At 46.0% G+C, this 16,028-nt stretch overlaps 1 protein-coding gene across 6 annotated transcripts in view; it reads left to right on the top strand.

The window, feature by feature from the left end:
• The window catches only part of STARD8 (StAR related lipid transfer domain containing 8), a 78,498-nt gene extending 77,103 nt beyond the window's left edge, over nucleotides 1-1,395 (top strand). For all 6 annotated transcript variants that reach the window (XM_020876589.2, XM_070462020.1, XM_070462021.1 and 3 more), the window contains one exon: nucleotides 70-1,395. In XM_020876589.2, coding sequence (XP_020732248.2) covers nucleotides 70-187 — 118 coding nt within the window. In that variant the 3' untranslated portion in view covers nucleotides 188-1,395. The remainder of the gene's footprint in view (nucleotides 1-69) is intronic.
• Nucleotides 1,396-16,028: the final 14,633 nt, after the last annotated feature.

A 16,028-nucleotide genomic window follows, 5' to 3' on the forward strand; every position in this document is an offset into this window, starting at 1 on the left:
TTCCTTGTCCCTGGCAGGGGCTCAAGGGAAGAACCCACAACTCATGCCTTCCTGCTTCTACCTCCTCAGGGGCCGTTCTCCTGACTGGTACAACAAAGTCTTCGGACACCTGTGCGCCATGGAGGTGGCAAAGATCCGGGATTCCTTCCCAACCCTGCAGACAGCTGGCCCTGAGACAAAGTTGTGAGCCTTAGCCTGATCCCAGAATGCCACTACCCAGGCCCCCTGGCACAAAGGCAGTGAGGGGGGATGAGAGCAGAGAGCCCCCAGATGGATGCTGCTCCTAAGGGTAGAGGCAAGTCCATGCAGTCCCCCTTACTTCCTGAAGTTCCTCCATATGTACAAGGGAGGAAAAGAGAATTTCAGTGTCTGGTCTCCATTCCACCTCCACCCCTGAACCTGTGTTCTGCTCTTCTGAGAGAAAGGAGTCATTTTCAGAGCAGGAAGACAGCTACTACCCTCTGGGTCCATGGAGCGACCAGTCAGTCTAAAGTCTTCCCAGCTCTCTTGCCTGTGGGTTGAAGAGACAGAGAGCAGTGTGTGCTCCCAGTTCTCTGCTATTCCGAGAGGTTAAGTCATCCTGTTTGCTGCTAGGGTCCCTTTGAGGTTGGACAGGAGGTTCTGGTCTTGCCTTTGGGCCCAGCATTGATCCTGAACTGGCTGTTGCAGAGAAATTGGACTGGAGTGGACAGGCACAGGGGCAGAGCACAGTGCAGTCCCACCCACCATGAGCTGTTTGATTTGTATAAATAAGATGCTGATTTTTATGAGGCTGATTTAAGGAGGGGGCAACGACGGGTCCCAGTAGGTGACATGACGATTTGGGATAGCTTGGGATGTGAGAGTGGGGAGAACCTTCCTTTCTCAGATCTGAAGAGACCAATGAACCAGTCTCCCCTGACTTGGGCCCCATACTTTATCTGCAACTCCCTAGGGTCCCATGTAGCCATTGGCTATGCAATGCCATGTCTAGGAAGTAAACAGACACCTCACAGGCTGAATAAAAGCAGATGGTGGCGAGGAGACACTATCTGCGTTTGCATCACTTTTCCTGCTCTTCTTGCCTGTGGTAGCAAGCTGATATGACAGCCCCTTCCTGCAGCAGAGATCTGGTCCCTGGTTCAAGCAGCTAGCCTGTCAGATGGAAGGGCTTAGTGTCATCTCAGTCCACTGGGACTTGATCCAAACCTGACCTGTCCTACCTACCAGTCATGTTGGTTCACGTGCAAAGTCAAATGCCAAACGCCAACTGGTGCTTTGTTATTTTTGGCTGAATAAACTGGAGTGGGATGGGTTCCAGCCAACCAGTTGTAATGTTTAAACCTATCTGTTTTATTTGTACCTATAAATACTGTACAGTCAGTATTTTATCAATATTAAAAATGTGTTTATGTACATATAGTTAAATATATATATATTATACAGACACATCTATCTATAGATATATACACACACACATATTCTATCATGAGTGTACCATAATTTGTGGGTGGGGGCAGAGGTCTAGAAAGCCTCGGGGGGCAGGGCACTTAAGATGAGACAGGGGAGGTGGAGAGCACAGTCCATGTGATACTCCCCAGTGCAACAATAAAGCATTCCTAGAGATGCACTCTAGGCTGTGTGGTTGTCTTTGCAGAGATGATTGGCCAGTGACAAGGGACAAGTTACGATGCAGGTTCAGTTCAACCTCAGGTTCAGATGTTGTGAACATTAACAGAGGACACCAGGGGAGGCCACAGGAGAAATGGGGAAAGTCCTCAGCCTTTCTCTTTGGGAGTTGATTTGGGCTGGGGGGAGGTAGGATTCCAAGAAGCCAGGGCTTCAGTAGAAGCCACAAACCCTATTCCCTGACTTGACCAGGTCCCCTATCTGAGCAGCTCCCAAGCATGACCTCATGCATGCTAATGATAGCCTTATGGAGGGATGCCTTTTGGCTATGCTGTCCTTTCTTCCTCTGTTGCGCACAGCTCAAGCTGATGGATAAAGAGCTATGACCCAGTCTCAGGAAGCTTGGGGACCCTGTTCTACCCGCAAGACATGTCTCAGTGCCTCAGGGCAGCCCCTGATTTGGCTCCAGTGACCTGCAAAGAGAGGCCTCCTCATATTGACTTCCTGTAGGAAGCACTTTTTTGGTCACATTGCTGTAGCCATAAAATTCCCAAGCTCTGAGGGGAAGCTGGAGAGAGTATAGGCTTTCCAACCAGTCTATTTGCACCCTTTGAATACTGTTGATCAGCCTGGAGAAAACAGTCCTTTCTCTCTCTCTCTCTCTCTCTCTCTCTCTCTCTCTTTCTCTCTCTCTCTCTCTCTCTCTCTGTTTCTCTCTCTCTCTCTCTCTCCCCTTCTCTCTCTCGGAACCTCGGCTTCCTCTTTGGCCAAACAGGCCAGTGATCACCTTGTCACAAGTCTGACTCGGTAAATGTTCAACATGGCCCATCCCAGTCTGTACCTTTACCCAGCTTGAACAGATCAGGGTACTTGTCAAGTTCCTTTCTCTGTCTGTCACCTTCTTCCAATCTCTTCTGGGTTCAGCCATACATACATTTCATTGGCCTTTCCTCACTGCTGCTGCCTGGGGGTCTTGGCTAGACCTGGAAGAGAGTGGAGCAGAGGGCCTGTTAGCCCCTTGACTTTGGGAAAACAATAAGGCAACCCATGTATGATGGTAGGATAGGAGATCACTCAAGCAGCTCTGGTGTTATGCAATAACTGGTGTGAAGCCCAAGCCAGTACTTTTCCAGGCAGGCAGCTAGGGGACCTTCTGGCACAGTGCTGCCCCACTTGGTCATGGAAGGAGGCCACGGTGATGGTAACAGAGAATGAGGTTGAGCATGCTGTTCATGGGTGGCATGAAATTGACCTCCCAGGTGATGGCCACTAGGAGACAGAAAAGAGTTACAAAGGAGGCTCTTAGAAGGGCCAGAGAATTCTCCTAGTCTTTCAGCTCTGGATTCTGAGGCCCTGGACCAGTTGCCTGGTGTGGCTCCTCCATGTCTGTCTTTCTGAGAGAGGTAGTACCAAGCAGGGGAGCTTCTCTGGGCTTTAGTGTTATTCCCCTGTGTAAAGCAGAGGCTTCCATTCCTCCATCCCTGCGTCTCTGCCTGGCCCACCATGCAATCTGTGAATGGACTGCCATAGCTTATAGACATGGGAGTAGATGTCATGATGATGAGGGTCACCCAGGCCGCTCCCACACATGGCAGGCACCACCCATGGCCATTTGTAACCCTCAGTCTTGTATCTTGATCCACCTTGAGTTGGCCTTTCCCTGGTGCCAGAGAATTTTCATCTTCAAATTTCCAACCCATATACTTCCCCAGACCCACTACTTCAATGAAACCAGACTGTGGGTGAATCCCACATGGGAACTGGACAATCTTATCTGTGAGCATCAATTTTTTATTTTCTATAGTCTCCAGTGCCCTGTTGCCAGAGTGGCTGAGGGTACATGGTAGACAAACCCAGACAAAATCTATCATCACCAGGTTCTGTGACTTTAAGTGGCACATGAAACCTTTCTGATTTTATTTTCCTCACAGAAGACAAGGCTAATGATTGTTTGTGTCTTGTAAGGTTGTTGTCATAGTTAAGTAAACCAATGAATGTGAATATGGCTACACAGTGCCTAGGACATGGCAGACATGAATAAATCATAGTCTCCCCTGCCCTGCCTCCTCCCTGCCAGTCAACCTCTGTGGAGGGCTTGGGCCTGGGTGTGTGGCTGGGTGGGGGTGGGTTACATATGCATATGATTTCCTGACTTTCACCAATACCCCACCTACCCTTTTGACTCTCAGACCCCCACAACCTTGGCTTTCACCATTCTGGGCATACCCATCTCTTTACCAGGCTCTAAATATCCTGGTGATCTCTTTGTATCCTAACCACTGATTGGTTTTTCACCCTACTTCCTCCTGAAGAATTTGGCCCCATGGGCTGATCTTCTTGCTTATCCTTCCATGCCCTCCTTTCTTATCCTGTTCTCTCTGTATCACCTTGTTCATTAGGGACCTCGCTAACATCCATTGTTTCAGTTTACACCTCTGAGCAGATGCCCCTACCATCATGACTGAGAGCTCCATCACTTCTTTTGGCTCTGGCCAGTATTTCCCACTGTATAAATGGAACTTTCCACCTGGAGGCCCCACCTGCACATGAAACATAACAGGCGCAAGCCAAACTCACCATCTTCCCACACACAGTCTGCTCCCTGCTTCCTGCTCTGTCTCAACTTGTGGTGCTGTCTCTTTCTGGCTGCCCAGCTCAGATCCCCACATCAGCCATGATCCCTTCTTCTTTCTCAACCAATGCATCCATCCATCCATTCAAATTCTCATCCATTCTGCCATTCGACATGTAGTTGTGGAATGTCAGTTTTTTGCCAGACTCTGCTGAAGCACACAGAATACATCAGTTAGCAAGACTGATAAGATTCTCACCTGCCTTTAGTGCCCATTGTAGTAGATGGATGGGTGGAGGGAGGTGGACAAGCTAACTTCAGCTATGATAATGGTGATGAAGGCATTAAAACCTGCTGAGGTAATAGTGACTGAGCACTTACTCCAATAGGGTTGTCACAGAGGGCCTTTTTGAGCAGGTGATATGGAAGCCAAGACCTGAGGAGAAGGAATGGTCCATGCAAAGATTTAAGGTAAAGAGTTATGGGCAGAAGAAATACTGAGCAAGTACCATGACTTTAGGGTGGAGACAGAGTTGACATTTCCAGGTCAGGGTGGCAGGGGTGCAGGGAGTGGGGAAAAGTGGGAGAAGGTGGGATCAAAGACGTAGGGCCAGATCATGTGGGCCTAATGAGGAAGTAGCCACATCTGGTTGAGTCTTGCTGCATGGCATTCCCCCTTCCAGCCCCTGCCCCAGTGTCTGCAACAACCCAGTTCACTGTGCATTTCTTTCTACCTGGATATTCAGCAGAGGTCCTTACCTCCTGTCTCTCCTCTTGCACCCTTTTCTACCTATACCCAGTGCCAGGTTAATCTTTCTAAAGTCGAGTATCTTTCTGACTCAAAAACTGTCAATGCCTCCACTTTCCCTCCCCCTCCAGTTGACTACTAAACTATGGCATTCAGGACCCCACAATGCAGCCTTGATCTGTCCACCAAGTTTCTTCCCCCTTCACTTCTGTTCTCCAGCCATGTCCTGGGCATGCTCCTTTAGTTCCTTTACATAGGACTATCTTGGACTCAGTAGACCCAGGTTCAAGTCTCATCTCTGCCAGTTCTTAGCTGGGGGCTGTGGACAAATTATTTAATCTTTCAGGGCCCTAGTTTCCCTATACATAACTAAAATGAGGTTCAGAAAGATGTGTGAATTACTTAGCAAGGTAGGTTGATTATTGCAAGGTATTCTCACCCTCCAACCTCACCAGTCTGGAAACACTCAGGCCCAATATGTCTCTACAATAAAGTCATTCCCAGAACTTCCAGCAAGGTTTGTTCTGTCCCTCCTCTGAGTTATCATTGCCCTTTGCATCTAAGACCTCCATCTTGCTGATGCCTCATCTTAGGATTCTTTGGGCACCAGTCACGTTGCCAGTATCCCCATTAGTTTGGGAGCACCTGGGATCCAGATCCTGGTGAGATTCATCTCTGAGTCCTTCATAGTGCCCAGCTTGAGGAAGCTGGGAGGTCCAGGGAAGGCATCTGGAGACACAGAAGTGGGATCAAGTCCTGGTTCTGCTACTTGTTAGCAGTGTGAACTTGACTCTCTGAGCCTCATCTGTAAAATGGGTTCAAGAATGCCTACCTCTCTAGGGTGTTGCAAGGAACCCACATATCCAGTACAGTGCCCAGTATAGTCCTAGGCAGAAAGGGACCACTTCCCTGTGTTTACTGTGTAGGCTCCTTTACTCCAAGGCCTTGCTGTCCAAGTCCCACCCCCTGCAACTTGGTTTGCCCTCTTCTATCCTCTCTTGTTTACACCCTTCCAGGCTCAGCTAGCTTCCCCCAACCAGCCTGCCTCTGAGCTCATGAAGTATTTTTTGAGTGGAGTTTTATCACATAAAACTGACCTCAAATGTACAAACTCATCTCTTCATCTAGGTTATGACATCCAGGATAGGGGCCAAGTGAGAGGTGTCTCTGTAGTTCCAGTGGCCAGCACCGGGTCTGGTCTAGAAGAGCCAGCGTCAGGGAGCTCAGGGAGTATGTGCTGAATGCAATTGAATGTTTGTGTGTAGGAGCAGGGAGACATGAAAGAACATGAAATTGGGGTTGTGGGAATGGGAAGGGGCCCTGGAGCTCGAAGGAACCTGGGGGAGGTTGAGTAAGGACGGCAACAAACTTCCTCCACCCAGGAGGGAGCACATGGATACTGATTGCTGACTCTATACCAGGCCCACACAGGATATCCTTTAACTTCAAAAGTCCCCTGTGCATTGTTATCATCCCATTTTCCTGGATGGAGATCTGAGAGTCTGAGAGGCAAGGAGACTTACCCTGGAGTTCACAGCAAGCAAGTGGCTCAGTTGGGACTTCCACCCAGATTCCCAAGGTTGTCTTCTTCCCACTACCCCCTGAGAGTGAAGTGAGAGGATGCTCCCACCTCTTGGTGGTAGTGTCAGTGTGTCTGCTAGAATGGTGGAGAGGGAACCAGGAGTGGTCACAAGCATGAGAGCTATTGAACAAGGAGGGGAAAAGCATTTGAGGAAAGCTGAAACCAGAATGGAGGGCAGAGGGGTAGGGCTGCATGGATGCACACTAGTCCTGGAAGTTACTTTCCTCTGCCCCAGGCCACTTCCACAGGCTGCTGGCGGTTGGTCTGCCTGCCCCTAGGATTCCTGCCCTGCCCGAGAAGGGCCATAGGGTGGCCTTGGGCTGCTGCAGCCTCTAGACAGGTGGATGTTACCTCAAGCTAATGGAAAAGGCCTGGGATTGAGCAGAGACTGGGGCAGCATATGGACTTTCAAGGCCCTGCCTACTTTTGTCTTCATAGGCCCTTCCTTCCTGAGCAATATTTTAAAATTGCATTGATATAAAGATAAATATTGTCTGGGCTGGACTAATCATTATAAATATATCCATTGGCATTATATTCATTTTTCTCTTCTGATAATAAAGTTAAAATTTTTTCGTGGGCCCTAGATGCTAGGCCTACAAAACTAATAACAAGCTGGACCTGGCAGAGGGTAACACAGAAGCTATAAATGAGTAAAAACACCTCCGCTCAGGGGGAGAGAGGTCCTGAGGCCTGCACAGCCGGGTGTCCATTTCTACGTTTCCCTTTGGGCGCATTGAACAAGAATGTGGACACCCCTTATCATTTCCCAGCTCTACCCCAGCTTTACTTCCTAGTCCAGAGAGGCAAGCAAGTTCCTGTCAGGGCCTCTAACTGGCTTCTATGACCTCAGACAAACTCCTTGCTGTCAGATGACAGTGATTTATGGCCCCAAGCTCCTGAATGGGAGGCAGGGCCCCCAGCTCCCAGCTTCTCCTCTGAGGGGCCGGGGAAGAACTGAGCCTGGCCTAAGACTGGCCTCCTTCCAACAAGCTCCCCCAGGGGGTGGAGTTCAGCTGAACCAGTGGCTCCAGCTTGTCCCTGGAGTGGGACATGTTGTCCAGGTCACAGAAAAACATCAGCATAAACAAGCACTGATGGTGTAGTCAGAGGAAATGGCCATGTCCTGGCCTGTGACAGCTTTATGAGGAGGGGAAGCAGAGTTGAGGGGAGACAAAGATGGGGGGTGAAGGGGCAGGGTGCTGAGAAGGGAGACAGGGCCCAGGGCAAGGAGGGGGAGTCATAGAAATGAAACCCAGCCCCTCTTCAGTGTAGTTGACACAGTTTGCCTATCTGTTTACTCATTAGATGCTCACAAAACCTCTGGTGGCTCAGATGGTAGAGAATCTGCCTGCAATGAGGGAGACCTGGGTTTTATCCCTGGGTTGGGAAGATCCCCCAGAGGAGGGCACGGCAACCCACTCCACTATTCTTGCCTGGATAATCCCATGGACACAGGGGTCTGGCAGACTGTAGTCCATAGGGTTGCACAGAGTCAGACATGACTGAAGCAACTTAGCACACATGTAGGGATGGATCTGGAGCAGACGCTTGCCCCTACATGCCCAGAGGGAGATTTTTCATTTAATTCTTTAGGAATTTCGAGAGGAGAAAGCTAGGAGCTTGGGGCTCAGCCATGGTGTGAACACCTAGCAAGACAGGCAAAGTCTTGAAAAGATGCAGCTGGGTTACAAAATGTAAGTGATGCATTGGCCTAAGACTTGGCATTGAAAATCTAGTTTTACTACCGATATACTGGTGAGTCCCAGTGTCCTCTGCCAGCCTCTGTCCCCTTCCCTCCCACCAGCTCTCACCTCAGGCCACTTGAGTCCTGAGGTCTTGTGTGGATGGGAGTGTCCAGGCCTAGCCAACAAGTGTTAGCCTTGGAGTTATGGGTTTTAGTGGAAACAGGAAAGGAACGTGGTAGAGAAAAGCCATCAGAGAGGTATTGGGAGCTTTGGAGCTGCACTAGCCCACCACATGGCAGCCTTTCCAGGAAAGGGAAGCAGAACCACAGTAGCTGCCTTCAGTCTAACCCAGTTCTTCTCAATGGAAGGCAGTCTTGCCTCCCAGGGGACATTTGACAATATCTGGAAATGTTTTTGATTGTCACAACTAGGGGGCGGGAGGGAGGGGCATGTGCTAGTGGCACACGGAATGGCAGAGAGGCCAGGGATGCTGCTGCTTAGAACACAGGACAGGCTCCATAACAAAGAATTTCCCCACCCCCAAACATCTATAGTGCCAGGACTGAGAACCCCTGGTCTAACCCAAAGCCTTCCAACTGTGATTGGGGTTAACTGGCCAAGACCGAAGTCTGGAGATCAAGAATGAGAAGGTAAAGGGGGAAGAAAAGAAGGGCTACAGGGAACTGACAATACCACATAGCCCTGCTCTCGGAGCTCTGAAGAAGCAGCCCTCACAGCCACTGCAGCTTGGGCAGCTGGGTGCAGAGAGAAGTAGCAGGATGTAAGGAGAGATTTGTCAAGCTGGTGCCTTGGCAGTGGCAAGCAAATAGACAAGATTGAGTGCCCTCCAGGAGTTTAACACTCCACCAGACACCCAGGGAGGGACAGTATCTAAGAGTCATCTCTCACAGCCACACAATCCTTTACATCCAACTATGCATTGCTGTTGGAGAAGGCAATGGCACCCCACTCCAATACTCTTGCCTGGAAAATCCCATGGACGGAGGAGTCTGGTAGGCTGCAGTCCATGGGGTCGCTAAGAGTCGGACACAACTGAGCGACTTCACTTCCATTTTTCACTTTCATGCATTGGAGAAGGAAATGGCAACCCCCTCCAATGTTCTTGCCTGGAGAATCCCAGGGACAGGGGAGCCTGGTGGGCTGCTGTCTATGGGGTCGCACAGAGTTGGACACGACTGAAGTGACTTAGCGTCAGCATGCATTGCTCTGTCCACTGGCTTCTGTGGTTCTCATCAGTGCTTCAGCGATAGGCAGGATGAAGGTGCTTTTGTCTCCTCTGGGGTAGTAGAAAAAACCCTACTCCATGAGTCAGGAGCCATGAAGTTGTGGGGGGGTCTCAACTCAACTCTTTTGCTTCTCAACTATGTGACCCTGAGCAAGACCTCCACAACCAGCTCTTTTTCTAAGCCCACAGGATCTAGGAGGCTGAACCAGGGTATGCCCTCCACACTCTCCATCAGAGGGTAGGTGTGGGGCCTTCTGGGCTCCTGTTCCCTGAGAAGAAGCCCCTGGCCCTCTCCTGGGTATGGATAGGCCTATGCATATACACATGTGCCCATGGATATGTGTGTTGCACACACATACTCACGTGTGCACACACAAAGTCATACACACAATCCAGACTCTTTGTTCCCTGGCTCAAGCAAATGTGAACAGAAGAATGGATAGGATCAAGAACTTACAGAAAGCAAGGATCTTAGCCCCAGGATAGTTTCAGAAGCAGCTGGGTGAGCTTACTGCTATCAAGACTTCTGCAAGGAAGTGAACCTCAGCAAGGGGGTGCAGCAGGTGGCTATTGCTGAGGCAGGAAGCCCAGCCCTAGGGTGGGGTACAGTCAGAAGCATGGCCTCCAGTCAGCCTTTCTTGGACTGCAGCCCTCCTCCTAGACAGCCTCCAGGAAAGTGTCACAGAGTTGCCCTGACAACATGGCCAAGAAGTTTGTAAACATCTGAGATGATGTCTCTTTCTGAGTGGGGTTCTTGCCAAGACCTCAGCCTTGTGCTATCCTGGTTTGCCTACACGCAGGGGGTGAAAACCAGCAACCAATGTATGGAGATGTCTCTCCGTGTCATTGTTCATGGGGTGCTCAGGCTGTGCAGCCAAGGTTAAAAAGCAAATAAATGCCACCAGGGTAAGACAACAGAGGACAGGCATGCCAGGTTTTACTTATAGCAAGAGAGGAGAAAGAGTTCTCAAGATTCAGTCCCTTGCAGAGCGTGGGTCCCCCAGGGCTGGAGGATCTGTTCTGAAGCATGACTACAGGTGCTACACTTCATGCTGCAGTAGAAGAACCCCATTCTTCCCCTCCCTGCCTCCAGGGGCTGAAATACAGAAAGTTGGGGGCATACTTGAGGGTCACTGATGTCGGGGATTAAGCAGAACAAAGGAAAGTACATAAAGCCTGGAATGGAGAGAGAGTCCCTCACAAGGCTGTAAGCCCAGCACAGCATTCCAAGCACAAGACCCAGTGCAGGTAGGGGGGTGGACAGCTGCAGGAGACTGCCTTTCCCAACATTCACTGAGCCTTTTCTTATCTCCCCTCCATCTTGCTCCCATCCCCAGAAGGACAGAAACCTACTCATAGCCACTAGGGCAAAGTCCTGAAAAAACCAGGAAAGGGGTGCCAAAGAGGGCCCAAAAGCCAGAGTAGACCAGAGGCAAGGGCTTACGTGGGCAGCAGGTGTGCTGGAGGGCACATGAGGGCTGGCTTGAGTGGAAACATGTGTGGGCTGCAGCCTTATTGGATGCCAATAAGCCAAGAGCCATCGACCATTTCTAGAAAGCTGCATAGAGCATCTTATATAATGTTCTGTTCTTCTATTTCAAATCCATTAGCTTGGCACATAGAAACTGGGGCACTACAAGGGCTTCCTGACCAAAGCTTTCATATATTTGCTTTTTCTCTCTCATTCCCTCTCTCTACTCCTCTTAAGCTCTCTTTCTCCTTTCTTTATTGCTCTTTCTGTCCCATCTCTCCATCTAGCATTCATCAAGACTGGGTTCTGGGCCCAGAGTTGAATAAAGCCCAGACTGCCTAAAGGAGTTCAAAATCCCATGCAGGAGGCAAATATGGAAATTGTTCAATACAAGGCAATAACTCACAAGTCAGACATAGGCACAGCCTGGAGAGTAAAGGACGAAGAGTGGGTGGGGGAAGCCAGAGTAGGTTTCATAGAGGAGGCACAATCTAAATGTCTTCAAAGGTGAGTATGAGTTAGGTGACAATGGGAAGGCCAAGGAAGGTATTACAGTTGAGGGGACAGCATGAGTAAAGACAAGGGAACTGGAGGTGTAAGCAAGCACCAGATTGTAAATGGCATTCAGAGCCAGTGTTTCTCAAACTGGGTTCTGCTGAGTGTTATGTCCTATGAGAAATACGGGATAGATGACATACATATTAGCATAGTACAGATGCTGATCTGCTCTATAATAAAGAATGAAGCATTTTCCTAACCTATTTGCCCTTGGAACCCTTTTTGTCTCCAGATCCCAATGATCATCCCAAGCCACATAATTTGGGGACTGCTGCCATAGACTCAAGGGAACAAGCAGAGGGTTTTAGGTTGCGAGTGACAAGATTGGGCCTGTTTTTTGGAAGGCTCACTCTGGATGCTTGTGTGGGTTGTGGACATGAGAGGGCAAGAAGAGCTGCAGGGAGATCAGGGGAGATAACTGTAATCATGAAGGCAGGAGAATTAAGAGTCCCACTCATAGCAAAGGTACAGCAGGGATGGTTCATGACATCAGAGCCAGCCTCATCTTTGAATTGGGCCCAGTCCATGCGCCCTGAAGCTTGCCCACAGCCCAGGACTGAGCCCTCATGGTCAGCCAGGCCCACTTCAAGTCTGCCTGTACTCTCCCTGACCAGTCCTATTCCACCTTTCCAGCCTCAGTTCCTCCAGACTGCTTAGGATGCCAGTGTGCTGACAGTTGAGGAGGTTGGGTTTCTGGCTTCTCTCCATCTTAAAATCTTGAAAGACTGGGTTCCCACAACACCCACAGTCCTCAAATCCATTTCTCCCTAATGGAATTTATAGTATGAATACGACTGGCCCCAGGCTTCCTTCTCTTTTATGAAACATTTTATGATCTCCCACTAGAGGGATTATTTTTGGAAGGCTAGCTGAACAGTGAGGATGGAGGTACAAATAGTAGCTCATCTTCCCATGGATTAACCTCAGTTCCACACCCTGGTAAAGTGTGGGAACACTCTAATGGGCTATTGCTGTAGGCAATAACAATGGGCACCTTTCTCCACATGGACACACACTGCATACACTGAACAAGGCCCCCAGCCTACAGGTGCCTGGACTGGCCCAATGTTCACAAAAAGAACATGTAGCCAATGACACTCATATACTCATTCAGAGACTCAGACACACACACACACACACACACACACACACACACACACACACACAACATCTTGACTTGATTGCTTATATGAATTCACTTGGACACCAGGAATATTTTGTTCTGACTGCTTTAATGGGGTGAATTTGACACAGATGTTTTTATAAGGCCTAAAATTAAAGCATTAAATTTTCACCTTAAAAATGATGATTATTATCAAGTTCTATTTGAATAGGACATCCCAAGTTAGATCCTGTAATTTGGTAATGGTAGTGAATAATTCTCTTACAACTCTAGTTTAAAAGTTAAAAAATGAATGTAGTAAGTATAATCATAGCTAGTTGTTATCCATAAGTTATTATTAGCTTAAAATAAGGTGTAACAATTTTAAGATAGTTTATGTATGCCTCATGGTAACTGTAAGAAGAAAACTTCTACAGATTTTTACATAAAAAGAACATTTAACAGAAGCACATGATAAAGAAATCAAAGCATACTGATACCAAAATACATCAAAACATGAAAAGGAGATAGCAGAACAAGAAATAAGGAAGAGTATATCTTCAAAACAACCAGAAAACAATGAATAAAATAACAGTAAGTTCTTTAAAAAATTATAATGGTAAGTCCTTACCTATCAATAATTACTTTAAATATAAATGGATTAAATTCTCCAATCAAAGGACATAGAATGGCTAAATAGATTAAAAAAAACAAGATCCAATGATATGCTGCCTACAAGAAATTTTCTTTAGCCTTAAAGATGCAAATAGACATAGTGAATGGATGGAGAAAGTCACTTCAAATAAATGGTAGTTTAAAAAAATCAAGATATCTATAATTATACCAGACAAAATAGGTTTTAAACTAAAGATAGTAAAAAGAGACAAAGTCATGACAAAATGATAAAGGGGTCAAATTCATCAAGAAGATGTAACAATTATAAATATTTATGTGCCTCATATCAAAGCACCTAAATATATAAAACAAAAACTAACAGAGCTAAAAGGAGAAATAAACAGCAATATAACAATGACTGGGGACTTTAATACCCTGCTCTCAACAATGGATAGATCTTCCAGATAGACAATCAATAAGGAAAAAGCAGATTTGAGCAGCACTATAGACAAAATTTATCTAGCATACATATATAGAAAATTCTAGTCAGCCACATCAGAATGCACTCTTCTCAAGTGCTCACAGAAAATTTTTGAGGAAAAACCATATATTAGGCCACAAAACCACTCTTAGCAAGTTCAAGAAAATTGAAATCATACCAACTATCTTCTTTGACCACAGTGGAATGAAACTAGAAATTATTAACAGGAAAACTGGAAAATTCATGAACACATGGAAATAAAACAACAGCCTCCTGAACAACAAAGGGATAAAAAGAAGACATTAAAGTAGAAATGAAGGACTCTCTTGAGATGTATGGAAACTGCAGCACAACAGACCTGAATTTATGGGATGCAGTAAAAACAATTCTGAAAGGGATGTTCATAGCATTAAACATCTACATTAAGAAACAGGAAGGATTCCATAAGCAACCTAACACTACACCTTAAGGAACTAGAAAAAGAAAAACAAACTGAGCCAAAAGTTAGCAGAAGAAAGGAACTGATATACATGAGAGAAGAAATAAATAAAAGAGGGAACAAAAAAGATCAACCAAACTAAGAGTTGATTCTTTGAAAAGACAAAGTTGACAAGCTGTTAGCTAAACAATCAAGGAAAAAGGGGATAGGACCCAAATCAACAAAATTATAAATAAAAAGGAGACATTACAACTAATATTACAGAAATACAAAGGATCATAGGAGGCTGCTATGAACAGCAATATGCCAATAAACTGGTCAACCTAAAAGAAATGGAAAAAGTTTTAGAAATATATAACTTACCAAGATTGAATAAGAATGAACTAGAAAATTTCAATAGACTAATTACTAGTAAGGGGATTAAATCTGTAATCAAAAATCTCCCAATGAAGGAAAAAAGCCCAGGATCAAATGGCTGCATTGGTGAGTTTTACCAAACAAAGAAGAATTAATACCAACCCTTTTCAGTCAGTTAGTCCTTAACCCTAACCCTAACCCTTTTCAAATTTTCCCCAAAAAACAAAAAGGAAGAAATATTTCCCAAATCCTTTTATAAGGCCAACATTATCCTAATACCAAAACCAGAAAAGGATACTACTAGGAAAGAAAACTATAGGCCAATACCCCTGATGAATATAGATGCAAAACTTCTCAATAAAATACTAGCAAACCAAATTCAGCAACACATCAAAGGATCATGCAACATGATCAAGTGGGATTTATCCTTGGGATGCAAGAATGGCTCAACATACACAAATCAATAAATGTGATACATCATGTTAATAGAATGAAATAATCATATAATCATCTCAAGATGCAGAAAAAGCATTTGACAAAATCCAACATGTATTCATAATAAAAATCTTTAACAAATTAAGCATAGAAGGAGTGAGTCTCAACATCATAAAGGCTGTACATGAAAAGCTTGCAGAGCTTCCCAGGTAGCACTAGTGGTTAAGATCCCACCTGCTAATGCAAGAGACATAAAAGACACAGGTTTGATCCCTGGGTCAGGAAGATTCCCCTGAAGAAGGGCATGGAAACCTCCCCTCCAGTGCCCTTGCCTGGAGAATCCCGTAGACAGAAGAACCTGGAGGGCTACAGCTCATAGGGTCACAAAGAATTGGATACGACTGAAGTGACTCAGCATGCACGCACATATGAAAAGCCCATAGCTAACATTCTACTAAATGGTAAAAGGTTGAGAGCTTTTCCTCTAGGATCAAGAACAAGAAAAAAAAAGAACAGGATAAGTGTGTTCACTCTCACCACTCAATTCAACATATATTCAACATAATGCAAGAAGTCTTAGCTAGAGTAATTAGGCAAAAAAAGAAATAAAAGTTATTAGAATTGTGTAAGAAGAAGCAAAATTGTGTTTATTTGCAGATGACATAATTTTTTTTTATTTCACTGATTTCTTTTTTTTTTCCATTTATTTTTATTAGTTGGAGGCTAATTACTTTACATCATTACAGTAGTTTTTGTCATACATTGAAATGAATTAGCCATGGATTTACATGTATTCCCCATCCCAGTCCCCCCTCCCACCTCCCTCTCCACCCGATCCCTCTGGGATGTATAGAACAGACTTGTGGACTCTGGGAGAAGGCGAGGGTGGGATGTTTCAAGAGAACAGATGACATAATTTTATATTTAGAAAATCTTAAAGACTCACCAAAAAAAAACCCATTAGATCAAATCGATGGATTCACTAACCCTGCAGGATAAAAAATTAACATCAGTAGCATTTCTATACAAAACACATTTTCTGAAAAAGAAGTTGATTTCATTTACAATAACATTGAAAACAACAAAATACTTAGGAATAAATTTAACCAAGAAAGTGAAAGATCAC

Source organism: Odocoileus virginianus, chromosome X (assembly GCF_023699985.2).
Source record: "Odocoileus virginianus isolate 20LAN1187 ecotype Illinois chromosome X, Ovbor_1.2, whole genome shotgun sequence".
Taxonomy (NCBI): Eukaryota; Metazoa; Chordata; class Mammalia; order Artiodactyla; family Cervidae; genus Odocoileus; species Odocoileus virginianus.